The following is a 27,720-nucleotide window of genomic DNA, read 5'->3' on the forward strand; positions in this document are numbered from 1 at the left end:
TTACTGTAAGGAGATGATCATAAATTTTGCGAAGTTTCTCATATATTTACCATAAAGGTAATTCTAGCAATCTAGCCTATTACTGGGATTTTTTTCAAATAAAGGATTTTTTTTTTCTCCTGTTCCCATTTTGACTCGGAGTCAGGAATTTAGATGCTCTCTAGCTTTTCCTTAACTAAAATCTTACATAGTTAAGCTCTTTTATGAACCATTGCTATTTAAAGAAAACAATTGAATTAGCATTTGACTAATCTCTCTCCTCTCCTGATTCGGTCAACTTTCGGAGCAGTTTTGGACATGGTAACTGACAAGTGGTTTTTCTATATGGTTGGAATGAGAAGGTTTGCCCTGTCCGGCCTATGATACGTGGACGAAACCTGATCAGATATGAATGCAACTTCCAATATGCTTGGGATGAGGTGGTATGCTGTGATTTGTTTAAGGTGGCGATTGATATCTTAAGACTAAGAGGGGTGCTTGCAGAGAAACCTTCTTCTCCGGCCCAAGATTTTTCATTGTAATTTCATTTGTAATGGTGCAAAAGTATGAGATTGTACAAATTCTGATTTATTTTTATTTTTATTTATATATATAGTGCAAATTAAGTGAAATAGAATATAAAGCAATGCCAAATTAAACCCGAAGGAAAACTGAGTGAGAATTTACACTCTTCTGGTTTGCACTAATGAATTTACACTATATATGATTAAACCACCTCAAATGGATTCGGTTTTCGGCCAAAACAAGGGAAAACGCATAGAAAATGAGGCAAAGTTCCCCTACTGTGATTCTTGGGGTTTATCTGTGTTGGCCAAAACGTGCTACGCCCTCAGTTTCATCTCATCCAATGAGATCAGATTCAGACTCAGTAAGGGCAAATATTTGCCCGGGGCCACAGACAGAATGGGCCAAGATAAAGATCAGATTTTGTCACGGAAGTCTTTAGTGATGGCCCTGATAGACTTTGAGGCTGTGTTGGGTTGTAATGCAATTTTTTTTTTTATAATAAAAATAAATCAAAATTTTCACCTAAATCATTTGCACCACTATATTTAGCATCGGTGTAAATAAATTTGCATAATTGCATTGCAACCAAATACAGCTTGAATTTAAATTTATTGAAAACTTTGAATTAGTCAATTAGGATCTGCTCCTCACACAGACCTCACAGCTATATCCCACCATGTATTAAGAACATTTCTCATGAATAATAAATACAAGTATAGGAGATGTTCCTGATGTGCGATCAAGATATGCTACGAGGAAGGTGTGAAGAGCAGATCCAGACTCAAAGCTTTAGCTGTTTACCGGGCTGTGGAAATGGCCATTTCTTTCCGTGACAATGACTGTTGTAAAGTATTATAACCAACCGATGGTGTATCAACTGGTTTGTTCCAGTACCGATGAGGAATCGAATCCCACAACCAGCACTTTAGAAGAAGTTATTATAAGAAAAAAAGTATTATTATTGGTTTCACATCTGTTGTTGATCAACTAAAGCGTTCAGCTAATCCGATCTCACACAGAGGATTGATACGAGAATTCTGAGCTGAGACACCTCACTAAGCTTGAGGTTAGGGATGTAGGCTTAGGTGGGTCTGGGCTCGGATGATCGTTACTAGCCCAAGCCCAGCCTACCAGAAGTCGTAGGTCGTAGATCGTAGTTAATTAAATTTACGCCCCCAAAATATCAGCAGAATGACAAAAAAGCCCTAAACAATTGCCGTGTTTAGACTAATAGCACGTTTGCAACAATTGACGCAGTGAAGGTAATAGAAGTAAACAGAGGAGGCCATAAACGATTAGCCCTTGCTTTCAGACACATTTCTTCTTTTGTTTCCTTTTTTTTTTCCTTTCAATTTTCTTCTATTCCATTCATAGAATTGCATGATTGGGACTTTCACTGCAAATAAATGCGATTTAGTTGAAAAAATACGTCAAAAGCTTCCTCATTTTTTCTAATAAGCTCTTACACACAGGCGGAAGAGAGAGAAAAGGGGTGAATCTAAAGTCTAAACAGCCATACGACCCATTTACACCCATAGAATCACAGTCGGGTTTCATTCATCTTCAATAACCAATCACAATCACAGCTTCGAGATACTGAAACCTCTACTCGGCTTCTTTCTGTTCGTATTGCGTCCTTGTTTTCAACGAAAGAGATGATTTCTCGAAAACTTCGATGACGGGTATTCTTCAGAAATATTAGTCTTTTCTTTTCCATTTCTTCTTCAAATTTTTTCGCGTTTATTGCATTCGTTCTTTAATTTCTTGCCAATTGCAGCTCTAGCAATTCCAAGCCGTTGACTTGAACTCTGGATTTTGAAGAAAGCAGGGAACTTGGTGTTGTAGCGAATGCTTGAAATGGTTGCACAACGAAGAAATCTGCAGAGTGGGTCGGCGGTTGGTTTGGAGAAGTGGAGAAGATGTGGCAATAATTAGAGGAAAGGGGTGGATTTTAGAAGGATTACTGAGGTGGGTTCTTATTGTTTATTGATTCTGACTCGGATTAAATAGGATACCGGAAGCAGTGGAATAAGGAGGCTTTTGCTCTGTGGAAAAGGAGGTACTTTTCATTAGATTGGTTAGCCCGGGAAACCGACTACTGATGGTGGGAAGGGAAGGGAGGGTTTTAAGCTATTAATCGAGTTTTTGCGATCTTAGCTGCTGATTGTGTGTTAGAATTTTGTCAGTTGGTTTGATACTTGGGAGAAACTTTAGGTCGCAGATTGCTTCGAAACTCCGAATTGTTCTTTATTCTATTTTGTTGGTGCTATCCAATAATAGGAATTTGCAGTTCGTATCAAGGAATTGTTCTTTAAATACTGAGAATGGATGAGTTGTGCTGAATGTTGGTATCAAGGAGAGTTGTAGGGATGAATTCTGCAATGGATGATATCAACTTGCTACAGCAGAGACACCACTTGGTGGTCAGGGAAATAGGAGAGGAGATTGATCTGGAGATTGGGCCTGGCGACGACGATCCCTCATTTGCTAATACGCCTCTCATGGGTGTTCCACCACGAGAACCTTCTGCTGAAGAGCAGGAAGAGCATAAACAGCTCCTCATGGCTGCGCAAAACCAGAATGAAGAGCAAGAGGTTCCAAAGACACAACCAACGAAAAAGAAGAAGAAGGTGGTCAAGAGATGGAGGGAGGAATGGGCTGACACCTACAAATGGGCTTATGTTGATGTCAAAGAGGGCACTGCAAGAATATTCTGTTCTGTTTGCAGGGAATATGGGAGGAAGCACAGAAGGAACCCATATGGGAATGAAGGCAGTCGGAATATGCAGATGAGTGCACTGGAAGAGCACAACAACAGCCTGCTTCATAAAGAGGCTCTCCGGCTCCAGATGGCCTCCAAGGACAAGATTATAACCATTGCTGACAAACCCATATATGTAAAAGGTCTGTTGCTTTCTTACATCATATATAAATAGATCTTGTAAAAGGTCTCTCAGTTAGTTGGTCATAATCATTTTTCTGATCCATCATATGCTACCTTATCATGGGGAAAGATTGTCTCCCTTGCTTATTTTTTTTTCCACTTGATAGTTAAGCTCAACCTTGACTTAGAACTCCTTCAAAAAACCAAAAATAATGTGAATGAGTGATATCTAATCACAGAAGCCTTTATCTTATAAGAGTGTTGCTTCAAGCTTCAACGCTTAACTGCACTAACTACACTAAATTGAGCCTTATTCTACTCAGAATCTCCTACACAAATCCTGCTCCACCATTAACTTTGTCCAGGGTATGATATCTTCTGTTAACTTGAAGTTATAATCACAAGCATCATTATAGAGGCTGGATTTAAGGTTTGCATGCATTGAACTTGAGGCTGGTCATAACTGCTAACCTTGCGTTTAACCTAGGTATAGAATTGACTTGAAGAAGCAAGTATAGCACCTGGATTTAGGAAGTGCACAACCTCAGGAAGGATAAAAGCCTAAATTGGGGATATCAAGTGACTGGTGGCTGAACATTGGAGCTTCATCAATTTTATAATTTGGAAATACATACATGGGTTTGCCAAGGATCATATCTTAATAAATATGCCTCTTCACTCCTGTAATCATCTTTCTGCATTCGTTTTTCTTCCTTAAGAAAAAGAAAATCAAGTAGACTGGTGGTTGAAAATTGGAGCAGCATCAATTTTATAATTTGGAAATACATATATGGGTTTGCCAAGTATCATATTTTAATAAGTTTGTCTCTTCACTCCCATAATCATCTTTCTGCATTCCTTTTTCTTCCTTAAGAAAAAGACAAAAAAAATCTTTTTCTTCAATAGATCAATTTATTGTAGGTTCATTTCTGTATTTCAGCAAACCATAGATATCTAGAATAATAATATTAATTCACCAAGAAAAGATGGCTATAGTTTTTGGAAAAACATCAAAAACTTGTGCTCAATAAAAATGAAAAAAAAAACATAAAAAACTTCCACTGGAAATATGACTTAGATATAGGGATATTTTGATTTTAGTTGATAAGATCCTCCAATCAAAATTGTGGGGCATTTTTACAGCTTCAACTCCCCCAACAATTATGTTACTGGATATTCATTTTTTATCAGTAACTGTTATCTTTGTTCATTATAAAAAGACATATTAATATGTACAAGCATGTTCCAAGTACTCCAAATACATAGGTTGCCTCGGCTAGCCATCTTACAAAAGTATACACAATACAAATTTACCCCTGGGGTGTTAAAGCCCAATATATTTCATTTCTATTTTCTGGATATTTAAACTCATTGAATATTCACTTTTTTGCTGAGTTTATTTGTTTTATTCTCATCAGCTACCGACTATGTTAATTAGATATCTCTGCAATTTTATTTTATCCTTTTAATGTTCCTTTCACCATAATGAGAATTTCAATGTGAGATCTTGAAAGATTTTTTTTCTTATGATATGTCAAAGTTCATGTTTTTATTAAAAAAAAAAGTTTTTCTAATGATGTGCTTTTCTAGAAATTTTCTTTACTCAATTTTCTTTTATTTGCTTTGTTGGAACACGTTTCTCAAACAGCTCTTATGTCTAAAACTGCTGGATCAATTGTTGAAGCTGTACTAAGAAGGGATCCTCATGAGGTTGAGTTCATACAGTCAGTACAAGAAGCTGTTCATTCTTTAGAACGAGTAATAGCAAAGAATACTCAGTGAGTTACCCTAGGAAAAGGAACTATCTTTACTTGGGTCTTTATAATTAAGTGCCAAAAAAAAAAAAGAAAAAGGAAACAAGAAAGGAAGTACAACTTATGAGGTGGCTCTATTATGTTTCAGTTATATCCATATTCTGGAGCGATTGTTAGAACCTGAGCGTATGATTGTATTTCGAGTGCCATGGGTTGATGATAGGGGAGAGACACATGTAAATCGAGGATTCCGTGTACAATTCAGCCAAGTCTTGGGTCCTTGCAGGGGTGGTTTGCGTTATCATCCATCCATGAACTTGAGTACTGCCAAATTTCTTGGGTTTGAACAGGTATTCTTTGCATTTACAGATCTCCAGTATCTTTGTCCTATCCCTTGTTGTTGAAGTGTCCATGTTTTGCCTCAACATATGCCAGTTTTAAATATTTTTTGTCCTTGTGTTTGATAGCATTGGATTGGCATGTTACATATGGATACCCCTCTGTTGACTACTTGGATTAATTATTATAGCAGTTGTCGTTAGAAAGCTATGGTTTAGCTAGATTTTTGTAGGATGATAAAAACCAGCATTGTCTGTCACTCTTATTTAACTGAAGTTCTTTCTTCTTGTTTACAATAAATATTCAGATCTCATTGCTTCCCTCAGAATTTTTTTCTGAGAATCTCTCTCTTTGATGTGGATGCGTTTATTGGGAAGAAGTATAGCCACCGGCAGCAGCAGTAATTGGGTGTTCTCAGTTCTCATCTTATCTAATTCCAGCTAGATACAATTCTATCTTATCTATTCAGCATTCTTATCTTATCTGTTTTCAGTAGTAGGATTAGTAGGGAGTCTTATCTATTCAGTGTTCTTATCTTATCTTCTGTTTTCAGTAGTAGGATTAGTAGGGAGTCTTATCTATTCAGTGTTCTTATCTTATCTGTTCAGTAGTATAGATTAGTAGGGAGTCTTCCTAAAAGCAGGACTCTTATCTCTTGTAATCTCCTATTTAAGGAGCTGATAATATTCAATAAAGGCATGGAAATTCTCAGTCAAGACAGAGTAGAGGAGAGTTGGTGATCTCTTGAATAAATCACCATTAAGGTGCCAAGATAGGTTCCTCAAGAAAAGGGAGGAACAAGGGAAAATAGGAGGTTTTCCCCGTGGACCGACCTGTGACGAGATCCTATTCGCGGGCCCATAACAATTTGGTATTAGAGCAAGGCGTCATGGGTGACCTTGAGCAGTTGATGACTAGGGTTCATGAACTGGAGCTCAAGATCGTGGAAAACAGCACGGAGGTGCGCGAGATCAAGGACGACGTCCGAGAATTAAGGCGCTTGATGGAGTTGTACTTTTCCAGCAAGGAAAGGAACCCGGAAGGGGCTGCAACCACAACCGGCCGTCGACCAGACATGGCAGAATTGTCTGGCGAGCAGCAGGTCGTTGCCCTAGCGCAGGTTAGCAACACCCAGAATGTCCCGGTTAAGCAGGAATCCGATGTCGTCAAGGATTCCATTGACGAGAGTTCAAAGAAGAATAAGAGCAACTACTCCAAGGTTGTCATCGTTGACCTCAATGTCGACCCTCCCGAAAGCGACGACGATGATTGTGCCTCCATCGCGCCTCCTGATTCCACTAGGAGCATTAAGGAAGAAAATTGTGGGGAGAAAAGTACCTCAGTATGTAAAGACGCTGTGGTTGATGCCACAAAAGGAGAAGCTAAACGGTTAAATAAACTGGGGAAGTGTCGTTCAAGAATTAACGAGGGCAAATGTTCTCTTGAATGTGGGCCTAATACAGATGTCGATCAACACTGTCAAGGGGCTCCAGCATCCCGTGAGGAAAAAGTCAGCAGCCGTAAAACTGGTTTGGTTCATGTTGCAAGGAAGATGCCCAAAAATGCCCCTGCACATTTTATACTTGGCCTAATGTACCAGAGGTTGGGTCAGCCACAGAAGGTAGTGCTAGCATATGAAAAGGCAGCAGAAATATCACTTCGGAGTGAGGAAGAGATTGACAAGCCTGAGTTACTTTCTTTGGTTCAAATTCATCATGCACAGTGCCTCCTGCTAGGAAGTACAATTGATCATTGTGCCGATAAAGAACTCACACATGAAGAACTTGGAGAAATTATTTCTAAGTTGAAGGAGTCAGTGCAGTCAGATATTAGACAAGCATCTGTCTGGAATACACTTGGTTTATTACTTATTAGAACCGGCCGTCTACAGAGTGCTATATTGGTTTTATCCTCTTTGTTGTCTATTGCTCCTGACCACTTGGACTCCCTTGCAAATCTTGGGATTGCTTATCTTCAAAGTGGTAGCTTGGAGCTGTCAATGAAATGTTTTCAAGATTTGATTCTAAAAGATCAAAACCATCCTGCGGCCCTAATCAATTACGCATCTTTTCTTTTGTGTAAATATGGTTCAGTTGTTGCAGGTGCGGGGGCAAGTGCTGGTGAAGGAGCTTGTATGCCTCATGTTGCGGCTGGAAGTGTTGCAAAAGAGTGTTTGTTAGCTGCAGTTAGATCAGATCCTAGGGCTGCACATATCTGGGTGAATCTTGCTAATGCATACTATTTGGCTGGTGATCATAAAAGTGCTAGAAAGTGCCTGGAGAAGGCAGCAAAACTGGAGCCTAATTGCATGTCAACTCGATATGTTGTTGCGCTTCATCGTATCAAGGATGCAGAAAGGTCCCAAGATCCCACTGAACAACTTTCATGGGCTGCGAATGAAGTGGCTTCAATACTCAGAGAAGGGGACTCTGCAACAATTGAGCTTCGGATAGCATGGGCAGGACTTGCCATGGTTCACAAGGCTCAACATGAAATTGCAGCAATGTTTGAAACTGGACATAATGATTTGACGGTAGTGGAAGAGCGAGCTCTGTACACACTAAAGCAGGCAATAGAAGAGGATCCAGATGATGCAGTTCAGTGGCACCAGCTTGGCCTTCACAATCTTTGTACTCTACGGTTCAAGACATCTCAGAAGTACCTTAAGGCTGCAGTTGCCCGCGGCAAAGAATGCAGCTACGCATGGTCAAATCTTGGTATCTCACTGCAGCTGTCTGAGGATGAACCCTCTTCAAACCCGATCCAGGGGGGAAAAATCATTCCACCTATCCTGGATTCCTTTGATTGAGTTTCAAGACACATATCCTGATTTCGAGCTTGAGGACAAGTTCTTAGTCCAGGAGGGGAGTAATGATGTGGACGCGTTTATTGGGAAGAAGTATAGCCGCCGGCAGCAGCAGTAATTGGGTGTTCTCAGTTCTCATCTTATCTAATTCTAGTTAGATACAGTTCTATCTTATCTATTCAGCATTCTTATCTTATCTGTTTTTAGTAGTAGGATTAGTAGGGAGTCTTATCTATTCAGTGTTCTTATCTTATCTTATCTGTTTTCAGTAGTAGGATTAGTAGGGAGTCTTATCTATTCAGTGTTCTTATCTTATCTGTTCAGTAGTATAGATTAGTAGGGAGTCTTCCTAAAAGCAGGACTATCTCTTGTAATCTCCTATTTAAGGAGCTGATAATATTCAATAAAGGCATGGAAATTCTCAGTCAAGACAGAGTAGAGAGTTGGTGATCTCTTGAACAAATCACCATTAAGGCGCCAAGATAGGTTCCTCAAGAAAAGGGAGGAACAAGGGAAAATAGGAGGTTTTCCCCGTGGACCGACCCGTGACGAGATCCTATTCGCGGGCCCATAACACTCTTTCTCATACATTTAGTTATTTATTTGAAAGAGAAGTTTATTAGTGAATTGAGAATGAGGGAAAGTATGAGATACTTCAAGTAATGCTATGATTTGGGGGACACTTCTGCTTGTATGGTGTTGACACATGTTGGCATGGACATAGATTTGGAAACATGTTGAGAAACGCCTGGATATGACCAGCTGCGTCTGCTAGTGGTATCAAAATAGGGATAAATAAACAAATAAATAGATAAACAAAAAAAACGTAGTAATCCACGTGGAAGCAAGGGAAACCCAAGTAAAACAGGGGCTGTAGGCCTGCAACTGCTATTTTCTCAGTTTCAACAAGACCTTTAAACTTGCACTACTATTACTGTCTTAGGCTCTCCTAGAAGACAGACTCGAAAGCCTCATGCTCCTCATGATCCACCCCTTCAATTAGATTTCTCATGCACAAATCCTCTCATTTGGAGCTCCTTAATGATGGGTTGTCCATTGTTGGGCCCATAAACTCATATGAGAGCCTAATTAACTTCTTCTTTGCAGCTAAAATGCACTGGACTGAGATGGGGATTTTCCTTCTGTGTTCTATCCACCATGGACTCAAATAATGATCCTTTCTGAGGCCCCAATAGATGGAAGCACTGCCCACTTCTTATTTCTAATCTCCCATAATGCTTTATCTAGTCTTATGTCCACCTCATCATTTGTTTCTTCTAACACAACTCTACTTTGTTTGGCCTTTTTTAATAACATCCTTGACAATTGATTTTTTAAGCTCTCCCCTCAGGTCTCTTATGTTCCAACTTAAAATCTTCATGATAATTTTCTATGATGTCTTCCTGGTCCTTTCTTCCCTTCCCTACTGCATCTTATATTTTTTTATCGAACATACCCCACTGAAGATTTCCTAATTCTGTTTTCCCTAATTTCTTTCAGTATAGGAACCTACTTCCATCCATTCCTAGGAATTTCTCCAAGCCCATGAAACACCCCTTTTATCAACACAGTTTAAACCCAGTTGATCTGCAATCAGACTTTATGTCTTTATGTTACTCTTCTCTCTATTCTACCTTCCCGAGTCTGGGTAACACTGAAGCAATCCCTTCAACTGCTGATTGTGGAGAAAGTGTGGATGAGGATGCCTGTTTGCTGGAACACAGCAGCCGAAGAAGAAGAAGAAGAAGAAGAAGAAGAAGAAGAAGAAGAAGAAGAAGAAGAGAAGAAGTTTTGAGAAAGGCGGCATACTCACTTCAGCCGGCCCTACAATCTTATATAGATGATTATAAAATAATGTTACATGAATGGACTAGAATGCCCCTGATTAGTGATGGGACACCTAGACAAATAAAACAAATAAAACATTAAACAAGTTTAGGCCCAATAACTAAGAACTTAAGACACAAATATGACTAACATAAACACTAAAAACAGCCGAACCAACACTCCCCCTCAAGCTAAGCATGGATGTCAGTCATGTTTAGCTTGCCAAGTAAGTCTGAGAACTTCGTTGAAGCTAGCCCTTTAGTTAACACATCTGCAATCTGCATCTCGGAAGGAGTATAAGGAATGCAAAGTTCTCCTGAAACGATTCTTTCTCTAACGAAGTGTTGGTCAATCGCAATGTGCTTCGTCCTATCATGTTGCATTGGGTTATTTGCAATGTTGATGGCAGCCTTGTTGTCACAGTACAGCTTGAGTGGACACTCGACCTTTACCTTGAGCTCAACAAGAAGGGTCCTAAGCCACAGTAGTTCAGCAACACCATGAGCCATAGCTCGATATTCAGCCTTTGCACTTGATCTAGCAACCACATTCTGCTTTTTACTTCGCCATGTAACCAGATTTCCTCCAACAAACGTGCAATACCTAGAAGTAGACTTCCTGTCGCCAACAGAGCCAGCCCAATCTGCATCAGTATACGCTTCAATTTCAATTTTATTGTGTTTTTTTAACAGAATTCCTTTTCCTGGGCAAGTCTTCAAGTACCTAAGAATTCTTTCCACTGTTCTCATATGAGGAATCTTTGGAGAGTGCATGAACTGGCTGACAACATGTACAGCATAAGCAATATCTGGTTGGGTGAGAGACAGATATTATCAACTTCCCTACCAGTTTTTGGTATCTTTCTTTATCAAGGTAGTCCTCTCCAACTGATTCCTGTAGACTATGGTTCTGTTCTATTGGAGTATCTGTTGGTCTACACCCCATCATACCTGTCTCCCCTAGAAGGTCAAGGACATACTTCCGCTGACATATATAGATGCCCTCTTGTGACCTAGCAACTTCAATTCCAAGGAAGTATCTCAGATGGCCCAAGTCTTTGATCTCAAACTCAGAAGCCAAGAACTCCTTTAATCTTTTTATCTCTTCCAGATCATCCTCTGTAATTACCATGTCATCCACATAGATGATGAGTACCGTAAGTCAGTTATTCTGTTTCCTTATGAACAAAGTATGATCTGCACCACTTTGAGTGTATCACACTCTCTTCATGACCCCACAAAGTCTCTCAAACCAAGCCCGAGGAGACTGCTTAAGGCCATATAATGCTTTCCTCAGTTTACATACTTTCCCATCAAAGCCATAACCTGGTGGAGGATCCATGAATACCTCTTCACGTAGATCACCATTTAGAAAAGCGTTCTTCACATCCAACTGATGTAGCTCCCATGAGAAATTTGCAGCTAATGACAATAAGACCCGGATTGTGTTGAGCTTCGCGACTGGAGCAAAGGTATCTTTGTAGTCAATCCCTTCCTTTTGAGTAAACCCCTTTGCCACAAGTCTGGCCTTGTATCTTTCAATGGACCCGTCCTCCCTATGCTTTACAGTGAACACCCACTTGCATCCCACAGTGCTCTTCCCTTCTGGTAGATCCACTAATTCCCAAGTATTTGCTTTCATTAAGGCTTTCATTTCTTCATTCATAGCCTCTTTCCATCTTGGATCAGACACTGCCTCTGAGTACCTAGTAGGAACATGCACGGAGGAGAGAGTAGACACAAAGGAATAACAACGAGGAGATAAACGTGAGTAAGAAACAAATTCAGCAATGGGGTGTTGGATAGTACAAGAACGGGTAGACTTACAAAGAGCAATAGGGAGATCCAAATCAGAAGTATGAGTGATAGGATTACCTGGAGCTGCTAAGGCAGATTGATTCGAGTCCAATTGACTGCTCCCATGAGTTAGAGGGTCTTTTTTCCTTATGTTGTAGGTGATTCTTATATCTTTTTGTTGCTTACTGGTGTCCTCAATTACATCTGCAACATCAAGAGTGGTAATAGGTGCAATGGGAGCCTCACTAGGTTCACCCGGGATGCTACAACTAGGAGGATCAGGAGGAGAAGATGGAAGGCCCGAAGCAAAAAGAGGCACAAAAAAGGAGGGGAAAGAAGAATCCTCTTCCATCTCACTAGTCTCCCCCTGAAGAGGATTCTGGGAAGAATGAAAATAGGAGTGAGACTCAAAAAATACCACATCTTTTGTGACGTATTTCTTCTTGGTGGTGGGATCATAACACTTGTAACCTTTTTGTGTAGGAGAGTACCCAAGAAAGATTCCTTTCGTAGCCCTAGGATCCAACTTAGTCTTCTTTGGATCCTTTACATGTATAAAACATACACAACCAAAGACTCTAGATGGAAGAGGAAAGTCAGGAAGATTAGGGCAAAGGACAGAGAAAGGAGTTTTCATACCCAACACCTTGGATGGCATCCAATTTATCAGATATGATGCGGTAAGGATTGCTTGAGACCAGTAGTGCTTGGGAACCTTGTGCTGAAATAATAAAGCTCGAGCGGTCTCTAATAAGTGTCTATTTTTGCGCGCAGCAACCCCATTCTATTGAGGTGAGGGGTACTAGCACAAGATGACTGATGTAGCATGTCAGCATCTTCCATGAACAGGTTCAAGGATCTTTCAAAATATTCAACAACATTGTTTGAACGGAATTGCTTAATCTTCTTGTCAAATTGAGTTTCAATCATTTTACAAAATGCCATGGTTATCCGTGGCACTTCATCACGTCCTTTTAACAAGTAGATCCATGTGCATCGTGAGTAGTGATCAATAAAACTAATAAAGTAACGAAAGCCATTCATAGAAACAAGGGGTGAAGGGCCCCAAACATCAGATGGACCAAATCAAAAGGAGCTTGAATTTCATTACTAGAAATTGGATAAAGAGTTCTACATTGTTTAGACAATTGACACACTTCACAAACTAAACTTTGACTCGAAATACCCTTGAATAATTCAGGAAACAACCCTTGCAATGATGAAAAAGGTAAATGACCTATCCTAGCATGCCACAAGTGTAACCTAGCTATTGACTCCTCATTATTCTGACTACCGGTAGCAGATGATTGTAAGGCTGAACTTATGTCTGCATCAAAATAGTAGAGACCTCCACACTCATGACCGCTCCCAATCGTTCTCTTCGTCAATCTGTCTTGAAAGACACAATGAGTAGGAAAGAAAGTTACGCTACAGTTTAAATTCTTGGTAAGATTCGAAACAGATAAGAGATTGGAAGTAAGATTTGGAACATGTAGAACAGATTTAAGAGAGAAGTTCTTGCTTAGTTCAACCCCCCCCCCCCCCCCCTCCCTTCCCAGAGATGGTGGAGAGGGAACCGTCAGCAACTCTCATCTTATCTTGGCCAGACATCAATTGGTAAGAAGAAAATAAAGAGGACATGTGTGTCATGTGGTCAGTTGCACCGGAATCAATAATCCAAGAAGTAAAGTCTATAGAACTAGTTGTGCTATAAGCAAAGACAATACCTGATCTGGCAAGAGAGGTGGAAGCAAGGGAATTAGTCTTTAGACGGGTTAGGGCCCGGCTAAGGACCTCTACCTCATCAGCAGTGAAACCCAAGGACCTGGATGTGGAGGAATTAGCAGTCTGTCCCATGGGAGAAGATGCAACTATAGATGTGTTCTTCGAGCTATCACCACTGTGACTAGTAACATGGTTCCCAATTGCTGTTTGATTCTTCTGGGGCTTCTTGTCTTTCCTTAACGCAGCTGGTTTCAGATGAGGATAAAGAACCCAACAAGTCTCTTTTACATGCCTTTCACCACCACAGTGAGAGCACTTAAGATGCCTCTTGTCTGAATGCTTGCTCCCCTTTTGGTTTGAAGAAATCAGGGATGAATGTTCAACAGGTTCAGCTGGCTGTATTTGAGTGTCAACTTGCATCTCTTTCCTCCTAACCTCTTCATTCCTTACTAGATAATAGACATGGTGTAAATCTGGCATTTCATCCCTTCCCAGAATTTGAGACCTTATGCTCTCATACATTAGGTCTAAACCAGCCAAGAACTTAAAGGCTCTATCCTCTTCAATTTGTTTGTCATGCCTCTCCTTGTCTTTTGCATTCTCCCAATCAAGAATAAGATGATGATCAAGTTCTTCCCATAGTCCTTCTAGGGTTGCAAAATACGTTGCAACTGTCATATCTCCTTGTCTCAATGCAGCAATGTCTTGGTTCAGCCTCTAAATTCTGGCATTGTTCTTTCTCTGTCCATAAGTTTTAGAGACTTTCTCCCAAATCTTAGCAGCAGTAGGAAGGTGTTGAACAGTCCTGGCCACTCTTGGGGTCATCGAAGCAAGCAGCCAGGACATAACAGTAGCATTTTCCTTACGTCATACTGCATACTCCGCACTACCCACTACAGGTTCCTTCTTCTGTCCATCTAAATAACCCGTAAGTTCCCGGGAAGTAATGAAGAGCATGGCTGAAACAGACCATTCTCTGAAGTTATATTCATCCAACAATACACTAGTGATTTGCAAGCTGTGCAGATTTGGATTTTCCAGATTAGGAGACCTCCCACCAGTTCTATTATCCCTAGAAGACACTTCTCCCGATATTGAAGACATCTCCTTCCTCTTACAGTGATCACAATTGAAAACTCAGTACAAAGAACACTATTTCAGACTTACCGAAGCTGTTGCAGGTCTGAGAACCCCTTGTAACAGGTCTGAAACCAAGAACAATCCGCCTCTGTACTGTGCTGAACTCTTCTGGACTAGACTGGGCTTTGATTTCTGCTGTCGTAGACTGGGATCACCCTTGCGATCTGTACTAGGACTGTCGAAGTCAGTCCTTCCACCTAGATCTGTTCCACACAGATCTCTCTTAGCAGCCGAATGGCTACTACCTGCTGCAAGGTGTCTAGTAGGGCATCGGTTTCTGGAACAAACTCCCCTTGGGCCCTACAACCAAGGGAAACCCTAGATACAGACCTTGCTGTGTTCTACGGTCAGCCCTAGGGTTTCTTCACAGCGACCAAGATAAGAGAGAGAGAGGAAAAAAGGAATAGAGAAGAGCAGAGAAAGGTGGCGGCTGTAACCAAACAGACGGATTAGTGCTCTGATAACATGTTTGCTGGAACACAGCAGCCGAAGAAGAAGAAGAAAAAGAGAAGAAGTTTTGAGAAAGGCGGCATACTCATTTGAGCCGGCCCTACAATCTTATATAGATGATTATAAAATAATGTTACATGAATGGACTAGAATGCCCCTGATTAGTGATGGGACACCTAGACAAATAAAACAAATAAAACATTAAACAAGTTTAGGCCCAATAACTAAGAACTTAAGACACAAATATGACTAACATAAACACTAAAAACAGCCGAACCAACAATGCCAACTGATGGGGAAGGCCAAAAGTAGACTCTGCAAAACTTGACACTGGAGGTGGAGCGCAAGCAAGAGAACTATAAGAGGAGTGCAGGGAGAAACTACATAGTGGTTAGGTTTTTCATGGGAATTATCTCAGGTATGATAGACAGGTTGGGAGTAGCAGGGATTCTTATCTTGCTTTCCTTACAGAATCTTACCAGGTTCTCATCTTGCTGGAAGTCTGAGAGTGTTCTTGTTTTGAGAAAAGGTAACTGTGAGTCAGAATATTTTTTCAAATGGCATCTCGGATCAGCACATTCTGTCTTGGATTTCCCATTAAGGATCAGGGTTGGCCTGCTGAATGGAACTCCCAAATGAAGTTCCTTCTCTGGCTGTGTAATAGCTTTCAGTGTAATCATCTGATATTTCTTCACCCTTCAATCCTGTGTATAGGTCTTCCTCAGGTCTGTTTGTGGTCTGGGTGCCCAACAACAATCCAAGGTGACATTGACTTGATTCTTTTATGGTGTTTCCATGGAAATGCTAAGTAGCTAGGAGAGGTGGGAACTGGACTCTGATACCTTTCTTAGTTTGTGAGGAGTCAGGATATTCCACTAGACATCAAGGCATCAAAAAGGACCTATGGTCATCTGAGCATTTGTCTACATCATGTGTTGTGGGTATAGGTTTGCCCCTACCTGTTGTTCTCTCAACCTGATCCACTGCCCCAGCATACCTAATTTGATTTGCTTCTTGACTTAATGGCATTTACTTCAATGACATCCATAACCTCTTCCATTTGACTTTAATTTGTTTTTCACATTATGAAGTTTGCCAAATGCCAACAAATCATCTTTTCCTGCACAGCCAAATCAGTTTTCAGATCTGGACTCACTTTCTCAACAGCCTAAATGTAAGCCGGGTCTTTTCGAGATCAGTGCTGGAAGCCCTTCACTGTTGGCAGTGACAGAATCTGCCTCCTCATTGCAAGACATCTTGGTTCTTATCCCAGCAGCCACCCTCTGGTGTATTTGGATGGAGAGAAACAACATGATGTTCAACAGTAAAGCTTCTCAATTGGATGAATTCTGTTGAAACATCTCTGGTAAAGGCATTTCTTGGGAAAATTTTGCTACTTATCATACTGATTAACTTTTTTCTACTTAGTATACTTTTGCTGTCTGAAATTGCCTATGCTTGTACAGAATCTCAAAGGGCTGTTCCATCTTTTGATCAGCTAATACAAATTTACCTTACCTTTTTCTCAAAAAAAAAAGTTTGCCACTTCTGATTGATTCCATCTAGTGGTTTACCCTGTACCCTCCTATTTTTAAATTTCATTCCTTTTTTTTTATAGGAAATGGTAAATTTCATTCCTTTTTACTAGGGCAGTTATAGTAATCTATTATCTTATTAGCTTGAATGGAGGACTTTCTGGCTTCCAATCTTCTCATTGAGTCCTTCTAGATCTGTGTGCCACTTCTGATTGATTCCATCTATTGGCTTACCATTTACCTCCTATTTTTAAATACCCTTTCTTCTTGCTGGGGTTGTTATAGTAATATGTTATGTTCTTAGCTTGAATGGAGAACTTTCTGGCTTCCAATCTTCTCTTTGGGTCCTTCTAGATCTGCATTTGGAATGTCCCTTCTCTGAGTACAGCCCTTGATGTCACCATATGGAATGACACCAATGGGAGCCAAGTTCATTTCTTGAGTTTCTGAGTTGGACTCACTCATCTTCTCCAGGGACAGGGTAAGATAAGACCAGGCACTGCATTTTAGTGAAGGAATGGATATAGGAACTACTTGAGTACATCTAGCTTTTGTTATCAATCCGGCAGCTTGCTCAAGTTTCTTGTGTCTTGCTACCATTCTCCAATCCCCTGCATGAGTGGCCAACAGAGGTGAAGAGTCTCCCACTGTTATTCAGGATATAGCTGGTGCTGCTCTCCATTTGGGGAAAGGAAGAGTTGTTAAAGTCAAAGCCAGGATTTGCATGGTTTTGAGAGTTTCCAACTTTGAAGTGAGTTCTCCCCACTAAAGGCCTAAATTAACAATTTCCTAGGTATCTTCAGGTTTGCATATGCATGCAGATTTTGACTGCCACACCCAACTATCTAGGTGATTGATTCTTCCTCTATTGTTTACTCTTATCTGGACGATTGAATGCTTATTTTGTTGAGAAATCTTTTATATTTGTATTACTGTATCTCCATCCTTGATCACTTACTATGGGAAGGCTAAAAACCATCTGATTTTGTTGGAAAATAGAGAAACTCTTGACCAGAATCATTTTCCTATCTCAGTTATGGTTAGAGGTATCTGATTTCATTTTACATAGATACCTTTCCTCTATACATGAAAGAGTCAACCTTTGTTAACTATGGTTGGACTATCAGATTGCATGCATAATGTTAAATATTTTCCCATTATAAATCTGGGAGTTGGGGAAACCAAATATTTAAAAATGGCTACACACACATAGAACTTAGGCTGTTAGATGGCCACCTAACCCATTACTTGCTTAAAAGTTGTGGCAGTTGAAAAAATCATGGAAATCAAGGTTTCATCTTTGTTGATGGACAACCACTAAGTACTTTCTTCTTATCTATCAAAAAAAAGTACTCTTTCTTGAGAAAGTTGTCAATACTTTATTTCATTATTTTTTCAAAGCCAAGGACAGCCTTATTTATCCTCATCCCATATTAGTCATGATAAAATACTTGGTGGCATTTGGGAGTTCTTCAACCTGGTGTCTTTTAGATGAGAACTGACTTGACTAGACCTTATATTTTCACATTTCTCCACAGACTTTAAAGAATGCTTTGTCGCCATACAAGCTTGGAGGGGCTGGTGGAGGAAGTGATTTTGACCCAAAGGGGAAAAGTGAAAATGAGGTACTCTTTATTTTATTATTACTATATTAGTATTTTTGTTTTTGTGGAATGTGGATGTATCTGTTCTATGTAGTATGAGTCACTTCATTTTGCAGTAGGTTCTTTCTAAAGGTAAATCTTTCTGGAGGCTGTGAAGATGGTTCTCCTAATGTATTCTAAACTCATTTTGCAGATTATGCGCTTTTGCCAAAGTTATATGGATGAATTATATCGATATTTGGGTCCAGATCAGGTAGCAATGACAACATTGATACTGCTTAATTTGTTTCAGGACCCTAAATGTCTTGAAATGTCATTTTATTGATGATGTGGAATACAGGATTTACCTGCAGAAGACATGGGGGTTGGTCCTCGGGAGATGGGTTACCTCTTTGGACAATATAGACGTCTAGCCGGTCATTTTCAGGTATTCAAAACACTTTATGAAGCTTGAATGCTAGAAGCAATCATTCTAGTTTTCAGGAGATGAGTGTATATTTTCTTCCCTTTACAAAGAGGTAATATCAATATTTGGTTTTCATAGATGCATGGTCATGAATGCCCGTGAATCACCATTTCCATAAAATGTCTCCTATTACTTTGCTTATATTTTTATTGCTGATATTGTTGACACAAGTAAATTTGGGATCATGTCTTTGGGATTTCATATATATGCTTTACTTATGCAGGGAAGTTTTACAGGGCCAAGGATCTTCTGGTCTGGTTCTAGTCTTAGAACTGAAGCTACTGGCTATGGACTGGTGAAATATCTGCCCAGATGAAGCATTTCTTATTCATTTTCCTAGTCATTTTTGTTTGTATAAATGATAAACAGTTTTTAGGATTATTTGTTAGCTATCTCACAAAATTTCTGTGTAATCTACAGGTTTTTTTTGCCCAGATTATGCTTGCAGAAATGAATAAAGAACTGAAAGGATTAAGGTTTTCAGCTTGACTTTGGAAGCTCATATTTAAGAAAGATTGCAGAATACTTAAATTTCCATGCTCTGTTACAGACTTGTTCTTCCTCTGGTTAATTGATTGGTTGGATGATCTTTTCAAATCTTATATGGCTCTTTTCTTTTTTTTATTCTTTTTTCAAGACTAAAAGTATTACCAAAAGCAAAAATTGTCTTGGTTTCTGCTAAAAAAAATTATGGTTTTTCTGGCTAAAGAATCCAAAAGGATTGGTATGGATGATGTGCTTACAGAGTAGAGAGTAGTGGAATGTTCTTTGATGATTGTCTCATGATCTTGGGTCCCCCTCCCATCCAAGACAACATAAAACTTATCATTGATGGCTGTTCATTGGGAACTAGGCATGTCCAGTATAGGAAGTGTGAGATACAATGGGCATGCTCCTACATGATCTTGAGCCCAATGGTTATTGCAAGGGCCTAGAGCTTTTTCAGAGTCATGGTTTCTTGAGAACTGTGGTTAAAGGGAATTCTTATGTATTAATCCTCCATTTTAGGAGCACCAAAGATTATGTGGTGCTCTTAGAGAAACGCTTTCCTTGTGTTGGCTTTTGAACATTTCGTTCTTTATTGTCCTGAGGTTATGTAATGCTTTGGATCTTTCATTGCTGAATATGTTGTTAATATGGTGGCATTGTTTTGTAGGAAGGGTTTTGGTGTAACAATTCCCTTATTAGACATTAACCTTTTGTCTTTCTCCTTAGTGGGGTTGTGCTTCTTTTTATTTCTCTACTAATAAAGATTCTCCATTATTGATAAATTCAAAAGGAGAGAAAATATATTGATACATGATTTTAATATCTTTATTGTTTCAATCTTTGTTTTTTTTTTCATGAAAATTTCAGTGCCATGTCTTTTAATATAGTTTCTGTCATCTGTATTTTTCCTTTTTCATGTAGGAAATGTGTTCACTGATGCTTTGTATTTACCTCCAGGTGTGTTGTAAGTGGCTGTGGAAAGATTGCAATGCATGTCTTGGAGAAGCTTCTTGCTTATGGTGCTGTGCCCATCACAGTATCAGGTAATCTCTAGATTTCATCACTTTTAAATTCATTATGATGGATGTCTTGCTTGAGAACTTCTGCCTCTTACTAAAATGTAACTTGGAGATTAAATAGTGAGAAAAGCATTAAAAGAAAAAATTCCCTTCCCTACGCTCTCTCTTTGCACAAAATGAACTTGTTTCAATTATGTAAGCTTTTTGAAAAAGGGTTTAGTTTGAGACTTTGCAATAAGAGGACCGAGAAATATTGATTAAAAAAAAAAAGAGGACCGAGAAACTCAAACTTTGGATGCCCTCTCTTTTCTTGAGTTGTTGCATAATTGGTTTATCCTGTTAAAGCTATATGGGGAGGTCCAATTTCACTCAAGATCAGGGACTTCTGCTGGGGGGTTTATCTTGATAGAATCAATTCTGTTGAGATGCTTCAGAGGAGAAGGCCCTTTTGGTATCTCTCTCCCCAAGGGGAGGGGAACCGGACGCATTTCTGGCATGAAACAAGTGTGGAGATATCTTTGATTTTGGCCTTCCTGATGTTACTAAGATTAGCTGAAGTCCCAAGGCCCTTATCCAGGAACCTTATGAAATGATAGTAAATGAAGTATTTTGGGTACCTTGGTTTTGTTGCCATGTAAATGCTTGGGAAGCAGATGTATTAGCTGAGTTCCTTGCTTGGCTGCAGAACATCCTTGCAATGGGTGAGGACAGAAGAATATGGAAAATTGACCTGGAAAGTTGCTGCTTTGTTAATTCATTCTTTACAGAATTATTATGTCCACTGTGGTCTTCGTTTCCTTGGGGTTGGATTTGGAAGCAAATGTCTCGGCCAAATTTTCATACAAGGCTTGGGCACATTTACCATATTGTGCATTTTCATACAAGGCTTGGACACATGCTACTAGGAGTTTGAGTACTTTAGTGCATGATTTTCGAACTTTGACTCAGACAGTCGGACCATTCGGCCCAGAAACTGTCCAGTCAACTGGTTCCATTTCTCCCTGAACTGGAATCTTGCCAAAAAACCGTTGACTTGGTCAGTGATCCACTGACCTCAGAAGTTGAACCATCGGCCTGTTTGACTCAGACAATGGTTTTGACTGTTTTTTATTTTTATTATTTTTACTTTTTATTTTTATTTTTTAAATTGCAATAGGTCATCCGTTCGGACTGGACGGTTGAACCACTGACCTGGAAACCGGTGGCCAAAGTGGTTCCGGTTCCAAGTCGGTTTTTAAAACATCGCTTTAGTGTACCATTGGGCTATATATGGGTTATTGCAGCTTTAATGCAATCAGAAGTTGTTTTTGGCAATGTTCTAAAAACCATAATTGTATTGTAAATTGTAGAGAAGGTTGAATTGAAGTATTGAACTGAATCATGAATTATATTATAAATCATAACATTTTTCTATTTATAGAAATTTGTCAAAAATTAAAAACATAGTCACTTAAAGCTATATGTGTACATTAATAAATAGGGATTTACTGCCTTTTTTTATCAGTAACTCAGAATTTTTATTATATCAGAAGAATAGTTACAATTACAATATTCCAACATATCAAGCTAGATGACACCTAGCCCATATACATCATTCATACAAGGGGGCACAAAACAACCCAAGGATCCCCTTGTTTGGCTAAGGTATCATACCCATTTGCTGATTATTTAACCAATCTGAAGGTAACCTCCATTTCTCTTGCAAGGGTATACTGCTTGTACACTAGAATGTAAGATATAATTAAGCTTGACTTAAAAGTCGAGTAATACACAAAAAACCAAAATATTCCTTGTTCTAGTAAGGATTTTAAAGAAGTGCCCCCTTGAAATTTATCAAAAAAATAAAATAAAATAAGTGCCCCTTGAAAAAGAAAAACATTAGAAAAACAAAGGAATGAAGCACATGAATCGCATAAATCATGAGTTTCATGCATCAAATTGTAAGATTTTTTAAGAAAAAAAGATTCAGACATAAGATTTGAGTCAAAACCCCTTGGATTCATGTTCTGTCATGAATTATGTTGTAAATTGGAAGATTTTGACAACTCCAGGCCCGTTTAGGAGAGCTGAGCTGAAAATGACCGACTAATATCCAATTTGGGATCTCCACCAAACATACCTTAAATGCTCTGTGTAGGGCCCACTTTGGAAAGCCAGAATCTGCTGCACTTCAGCCCTCCCAAATGGGCACTTTTTAGTTGAAATTGACTTATAGTGAGTCTAGAAGTAGAGTATTTGTAATTGAATTATTAGAAGTATGGAGTGAATAAATTTTTATTTGGTTTTACCTGCATATAAGTTTTCCTCTGTTTCTTTCTCTCCTCTTATTTTGTATATCTCCTCTTTCCCTCTATTTTTTCTCTTTCTTTTTGTTCTACTGAGAGTAATATCTGATATCTTCTCTTAAAGCACCAGTCCTTTGTTTTTTCTTTATTTGATGGTTAACAGTTAACTTTTATTAACTATGAGATAAAAAAAAATTGATTTGTACATAAATGCCAAAACACCCAAACATGTAGTCTAGCATAGCTACCTATCCCTTCTTTCTAATTACAGCTTATCAAGTTGTAAGTATCCCCAAATCATTTGAGTCCTATCCACCCCATGTCCCCAACTGCCACTAGAAATTTTTGCAGCAAAAAATCTAATTATACAGAAGCTTTTCTTCTAGTTTTCAGAATTCAAATATTTACCAAAATCCATCCTTTCACCTATCTTTCCGTATCTGAAATATGATGCTTTCTTTCCCATCATTCTATCATTCTCAGCCCACTGTTGCTGACCCAATAGAAGCGGTTCCACTTAGGAAAATGTAATCACATGATAAAAAATATTAGTGATGTAGGAGTAGGACCACCTTGGCAACGAACAGCCTTTCTTTGAGGACAGGTTAGGTTCTTATGGTGGATGGGTGGGGTATGCTAACTAGTATGAGCAATTTTCATCCTCTCCAGAAGTAATTCTTAAACAAGTGAAAATATAACATCTGCTTGGACGCTCATTTTCCTATTTCTATTTTTATTCTTCTTTTCTTTTTGTATGCAATGAGGCAGCTTTAATGATTTTAAGCTTGATTTCTCTGGCCTGTGCCTCTTGGAAGCAGAAAAGCCAGTATCATCATACTATTTAACTTAATTAAAGATGCATAAAGAAATTGAGTTGATCACATGCCAATGGAATTCAATATCCTCTATTATATATCCAGATTCCAAGGGTTACTTAGTGGATGAAGATGGATTTGATTATGTGAAGATATCACTTTTAAGGGACATCAAAGCTCATCAGAGAAGTTTGAGGTTTCATTTCTTCTTTTATCTCTCATCTACCGTTGCAATTTTTTTGAAAGTTTGCTATGTGTATTTATAATTCTTTCCATTTACAGAGATTATTCAAAGACCTATGCTCGATCTAAGTACTATGATGAGGCAAAACCTTGGAATGAAAGGTGTGATGTTGCATTTCCTTGTGCAGCACAAAATGAAATCGATCAATCTGATGCTGTGAATTTGGTTAATTCAGGCTGTCGTATACTAATAGAAGGTAGTAGCTCTCACTATGATGCCTTGTGCCTCCTGGAGCTTTTGTTTCATGACCTAAATTTAGTCTCTGCTTGTACTAATCATATACTAACTTTTGATTTCTAGGTTCAAATATGCCTTGTACCCCAGAAGCAATTGATGTGCTGAGGAAAGCTAATGTTCTGGTTGCCCCAGCGAAGGCTGCTGGTGCTGGAGGGGTACATTTAACTACTCATTTTCAATTTCAAACCGTGGAATTGAGAAAACATGTCTTGTTTGCAAAAGTAGGAAAAAGGAACTTCAATAGTCTGGAAACAAGTTGCCATATCAATGGATCACATTTTCTATCTATTTTTCTTACCTTTTGCTGACACAGTATCTGGGACCCACTTCTGAGAATGAAAACAGACAATAAAGAAAAAATGGACTTTTACCATTTACAGGTTGTGAAAGTAGTGAAAACACATTAATTGCTTGGGTCCCATTTTCTTGAGAAATCCACCAAGGAAATGACCACATACGCAAACACCTCCTCAGGCTTCTTCCCTGAATGACCTAACCAGAAATCTCTCTGCAAAAAAAATTATGAGAAGCCCTAAAAGGGCCATTATCCAATGTTTGTCCAAGCTATCTAGGGTCATGGGAGGGATGGACTGAATATGGAAGTTACCTTTGGCATTTTTTACAGTGTCCACTCTCAGGCTCAAACCTAAAATCTCACTTGTCAGCAAGAGATTTTGCTATTGCACCAGGCAATGGTCTCTTCTATGAAAACCCTGAATCTATTTACTTATAAGTTCATTGCCAATGATGACTTTGTTTTTAACAGGTATATCACCTCGGATCTTACTTCTCTGCAGGTTGCTGCTGGAGAACTTGAATTAAATCATGAATGTAACTTGATGCACTGGTCTCCTGAGGACTTTGAAACTAAATTACAGGTATGGACCATAATATCTTATCTTTAATAATCATTTCCTTGGTGCAAAATTGAAAATAGCTGGTTGGAAATTCTTGCATTATTATTATTGTTAATCGTGACCAACATGCAATCACATCTTGGCTTATTGGTAGGAAGTGAGTGAAGAATTTATTTAGTACATTTCCCATTTTTATTTCAAAATTCAACATTTGAGGTTTTTGATAAACAGTGATTCCAAGGCTGGCATCACTTCTTTTTATGGTTAATAACCAAAAAAGCTTATTAATTACTTTTCTGTTCTGTAAAATTTTATTAATGATAAGAATGTACAAAGCTTAACTAATGCATATGCATATATTTGAACAAAAGGTTTTCCATTACCTTCATAGATTCTACAGTTCCTGAATTCCTATCCATCCAAATACTCTGACGTACTACATGAGAAACCATAACCGCATTGATTTAGCCATTTCATTATAAGGGGTGATCATTTCTAGCCCATTTCCAGGCTTGGGCCTAGATTTTGTGTCCAGGCCTGGCCTGGGCCCAAGCCTACATCAGACCCAAAAATTTGTGGCCTGGCCCTGGCCCAGCCCAGAATACTCATAAGCTTAATGAGCCATTACTACTATAGGTCTTCTTGCAAGGATTGGCAAATTAGTAGAAATGGACAAAACAGAGAAAATAATACTAAGAAGCAAGCTGAGAAATTATTAAATGAAGCTAACATTAAAGAATCTGATGAACTCTACCAGTATTCCAGTACAAAAGAAGGTGAAAACAATATGCAAACTATTAAGGATGAGAGAGATGGAAAATGAGACCTAGATCATGTTAGATGCATCGAAAGTGGAGATCAAAGGATTCTTGTAAAGAATGAGCAGATTAATAAAAAGCATATCAAGAGCTCACATTTTAAAGGCCTTAGGAAATATATGGAGAGCTGCAAACATAGAAATGGTTATTGAATAAAATATTCAAAAGTTAAAGAAGCCCTAAGAAAGATAAAGGTAGGAAATGCTCTAGGACCGGATAGTATTCCAATCAAAGTTTTAAGGTACATTGGTGGATGAGTTAATTATGGTTGACTAACTTGTTTAACATGATTTTTTAAAACAAATAAAGAACCATATGAATTGAGGAGTACAATGGCCCCTATATATATAGCGAAGGGTGATATGCAAAATTGTACAAATTATTGTGGTATTAAGATTATGAAACATAAAATGTAACTTGGGAGAGTGATTGAGCAGTGATTAAGACATGAAACTAGTGTCTCAATTCTGTTGCGCATCCAAAAAACAAAACAAAACTACTGTCTTAGAGAACCAATTTGGCTTCATGTTACGAGATCAATAGGAATATGTGTGTATATTGATATCAATAGGAATATGTATGTAAGAGCAGTAACTGATGTGAGAAGAATTGATAGAGAGGCGAGAGAGATTCTAGTCACAATGGGATTACATCAAAGATTGACACTTAGCCCTTATCTTCTTGCATTGGCTCTGGATGAACAAACTTGGCATCTACATAAAGGTGCAACTTAGATTGGGTTGGATTGACCTTTTAATTTATGTTTTTGCTTGAACCTATGAGGTGCCTCTCCACTTGTCATTTGTAGGAGAATTGACAATATTATGCTATTACCATCCTTTTGATTCATGAAGAAAATAGTCGTGGACAGAAATATTCATCTTTGTTCCTTTTCTGGCAGGATGTCATGAAACAGACATACCAGAAAGCCATCAAAGCAGCAACAGACTTCGGGTATCAGAAAGAATCTCCTGAGTAAGTGTTTGTACTACTACTAATGACTTCATATGCCCATCTTTCCATGTCTCACTGTTTATTTCATTTCCATATAGACATTTATGTTTCAGAATATACACTGACATGGTTACTTGCCATTTGGTGCTTTGAGGAGATTTACTGGGTCAAAAAATCAGCACCACTTCCCTTCCCCATGGGTATCTAAAATGCATTGTCTTGCCACCCTATGACCGCACTTTTTTGTTGATCTTTAACCCAAATTACTTATCCATTTGCTATATACTTGCTTAGGTGGTGTTTGTCCTCTAATGTGTTATGGACTAGAAGCACGTCTTTCAAGTTAAATACCTATCTCCCAGTCCAAAAGAGTTTTTTTCTTTTCAATAATTCCAACATATAGGGACCATTACTTAGTGTGATGGTAAAATCTTGGGTCAGCAAGCATGAGAACATGGATTTGAATCTGATAACGGCCACTTTGTGCAAAAAAATGCCAAAGGTTAGAACTGTATCCAGTCTGCCCTTCCCAAGAACCCAGATAGTTGGATCCGACATTGGTAATGGCCCTCCATTAATTCCAACATAAGTTGGCTTCAACTAGTTCATCCTCAAATTTTGGCTTCCTGCTGGTTTAAGAAGACACTAAGTTACAACTTAAATATCTGTTTTATCTTCTGTTCTTTTCCATACTTGGCAGGGCTTTGGTGCATGGTGCAACAATTGCTGCTTTCCTAACACTTGCTCAAGGCATGACCGATCAAGGCTGTGTATAGAAGCCATGGATATTGTTCAATCAATGTGCATGCTCGTCAAGATGTGTGCATGCTGCATCTATAACCAGATAATTGAGGACCATCAGCTATCATTGGATCCTTTGGCGTTTGTGTATCTCAACTTTACATGTATTTTTTTTATGGCTGATGACATGAAAGACTTGGCGGTGTACACGTGAAAGCTTCTTCCTCTGATCCTCTTGTAACATAATTCTTCTGTTATATAAAAGTCTTAGAACTAATTTGTGGAATACAGGAAAAGTTAGTAGTGGCAGCAGCAAAGGATCTTCAAATTTCATTGCTGGGAAGCTTTTGTATTCTACCTCCACTATGCACATTGCAGCTTTGTGAAGAACCTGAAAATGATTGAATTGAAATATGATTTTTCTAGTA

The 27,720-nt window shown here is 38.8% G+C and overlaps 2 protein-coding genes across 6 annotated transcripts; both read left to right on the top strand.

Annotated features, from left to right (window-relative positions):
* The first annotated feature begins 1,783 nt into the window (after positions 1–1,783).
* On the top strand, positions 1,784–27,720 carry LOC104604421 (uncharacterized). Of its 5 annotated transcripts, none has more exons than XM_010268739.3 (16): positions 1,785–2,189; positions 2,285–3,411; positions 5,040–5,169; positions 5,294–5,495; positions 18,275–18,388; positions 18,561–18,620; positions 18,708–18,794; positions 19,057–19,128; positions 19,254–19,309; positions 20,280–20,365; positions 23,547–23,637; positions 23,724–23,881; positions 23,986–24,077; positions 24,720–24,800; positions 26,499–26,572; positions 27,252–27,720. In XM_010268739.3, the coding sequence occupies exons 2-16, from the start codon at positions 2,850–2,852 to the stop codon at positions 27,325–27,327; spliced, it is 1,941 nt and encodes a 646-aa protein (XP_010267041.1). In that variant the 5' UTR covers positions 1,785–2,189; positions 2,285–2,849; the 3' UTR covers positions 27,328–27,720. The 5 variants fall into 5 exon arrangements, 4 of the variants coding, with proteins under 4 accessions (XP_010267041.1, XP_010267042.1, XP_010267043.1 ...); XM_010268740.3 differs by having other exon boundaries at positions 2,329–3,411; XM_010268741.3 differs by having other exon boundaries at positions 2,336–3,411.
* Positions 5,539–15,517, top strand: LOC148790572 (uncharacterized). The gene has a single exon (XM_088890532.1). The coding sequence runs from the start codon at positions 6,374–6,376 to the stop codon at positions 8,291–8,293; it is 1,920 nt and encodes a 639-aa protein (XP_088746658.1). The 5' UTR covers positions 5,539–6,373; the 3' UTR covers positions 8,294–15,517.

This window comes from Nelumbo nucifera, chromosome 6 (assembly GCF_055504915.1).
Source record: "Nelumbo nucifera cultivar China Antique chromosome 6, China Antique-T2T, whole genome shotgun sequence".
NCBI classification, from domain to species: domain Eukaryota; kingdom Viridiplantae; phylum Streptophyta; class Magnoliopsida; order Proteales; family Nelumbonaceae; genus Nelumbo; species Nelumbo nucifera.

Coding starts and splice junctions, on each gene's coding strand:
- LOC148790572 (XM_088890532.1), top strand. CDS start 6,374: ATGGGTGACCTTGAGCAGTTGATGACTAGGGTTCATGAACTGGAGCTC.
- LOC104604421 (XM_010268739.3), top strand. CDS start 2,850: ATGTTGGTATCAAGGAGAGTTGTAGGGATGAATTCTGCAATGGATGAT. Junction 23,882..23,985: donor CTGTCGTATACTAATAGAAG/GTAGTAGCTCTC, acceptor TTTGATTTCTAG/GTTCAAATATGCCTTGTACC. Junction 24,078..24,719: donor AGGCTGCTGGTGCTGGAGGG/GTACATTTAACT, acceptor ACTTCTCTGCAG/GTTGCTGCTGGAGAACTTGA.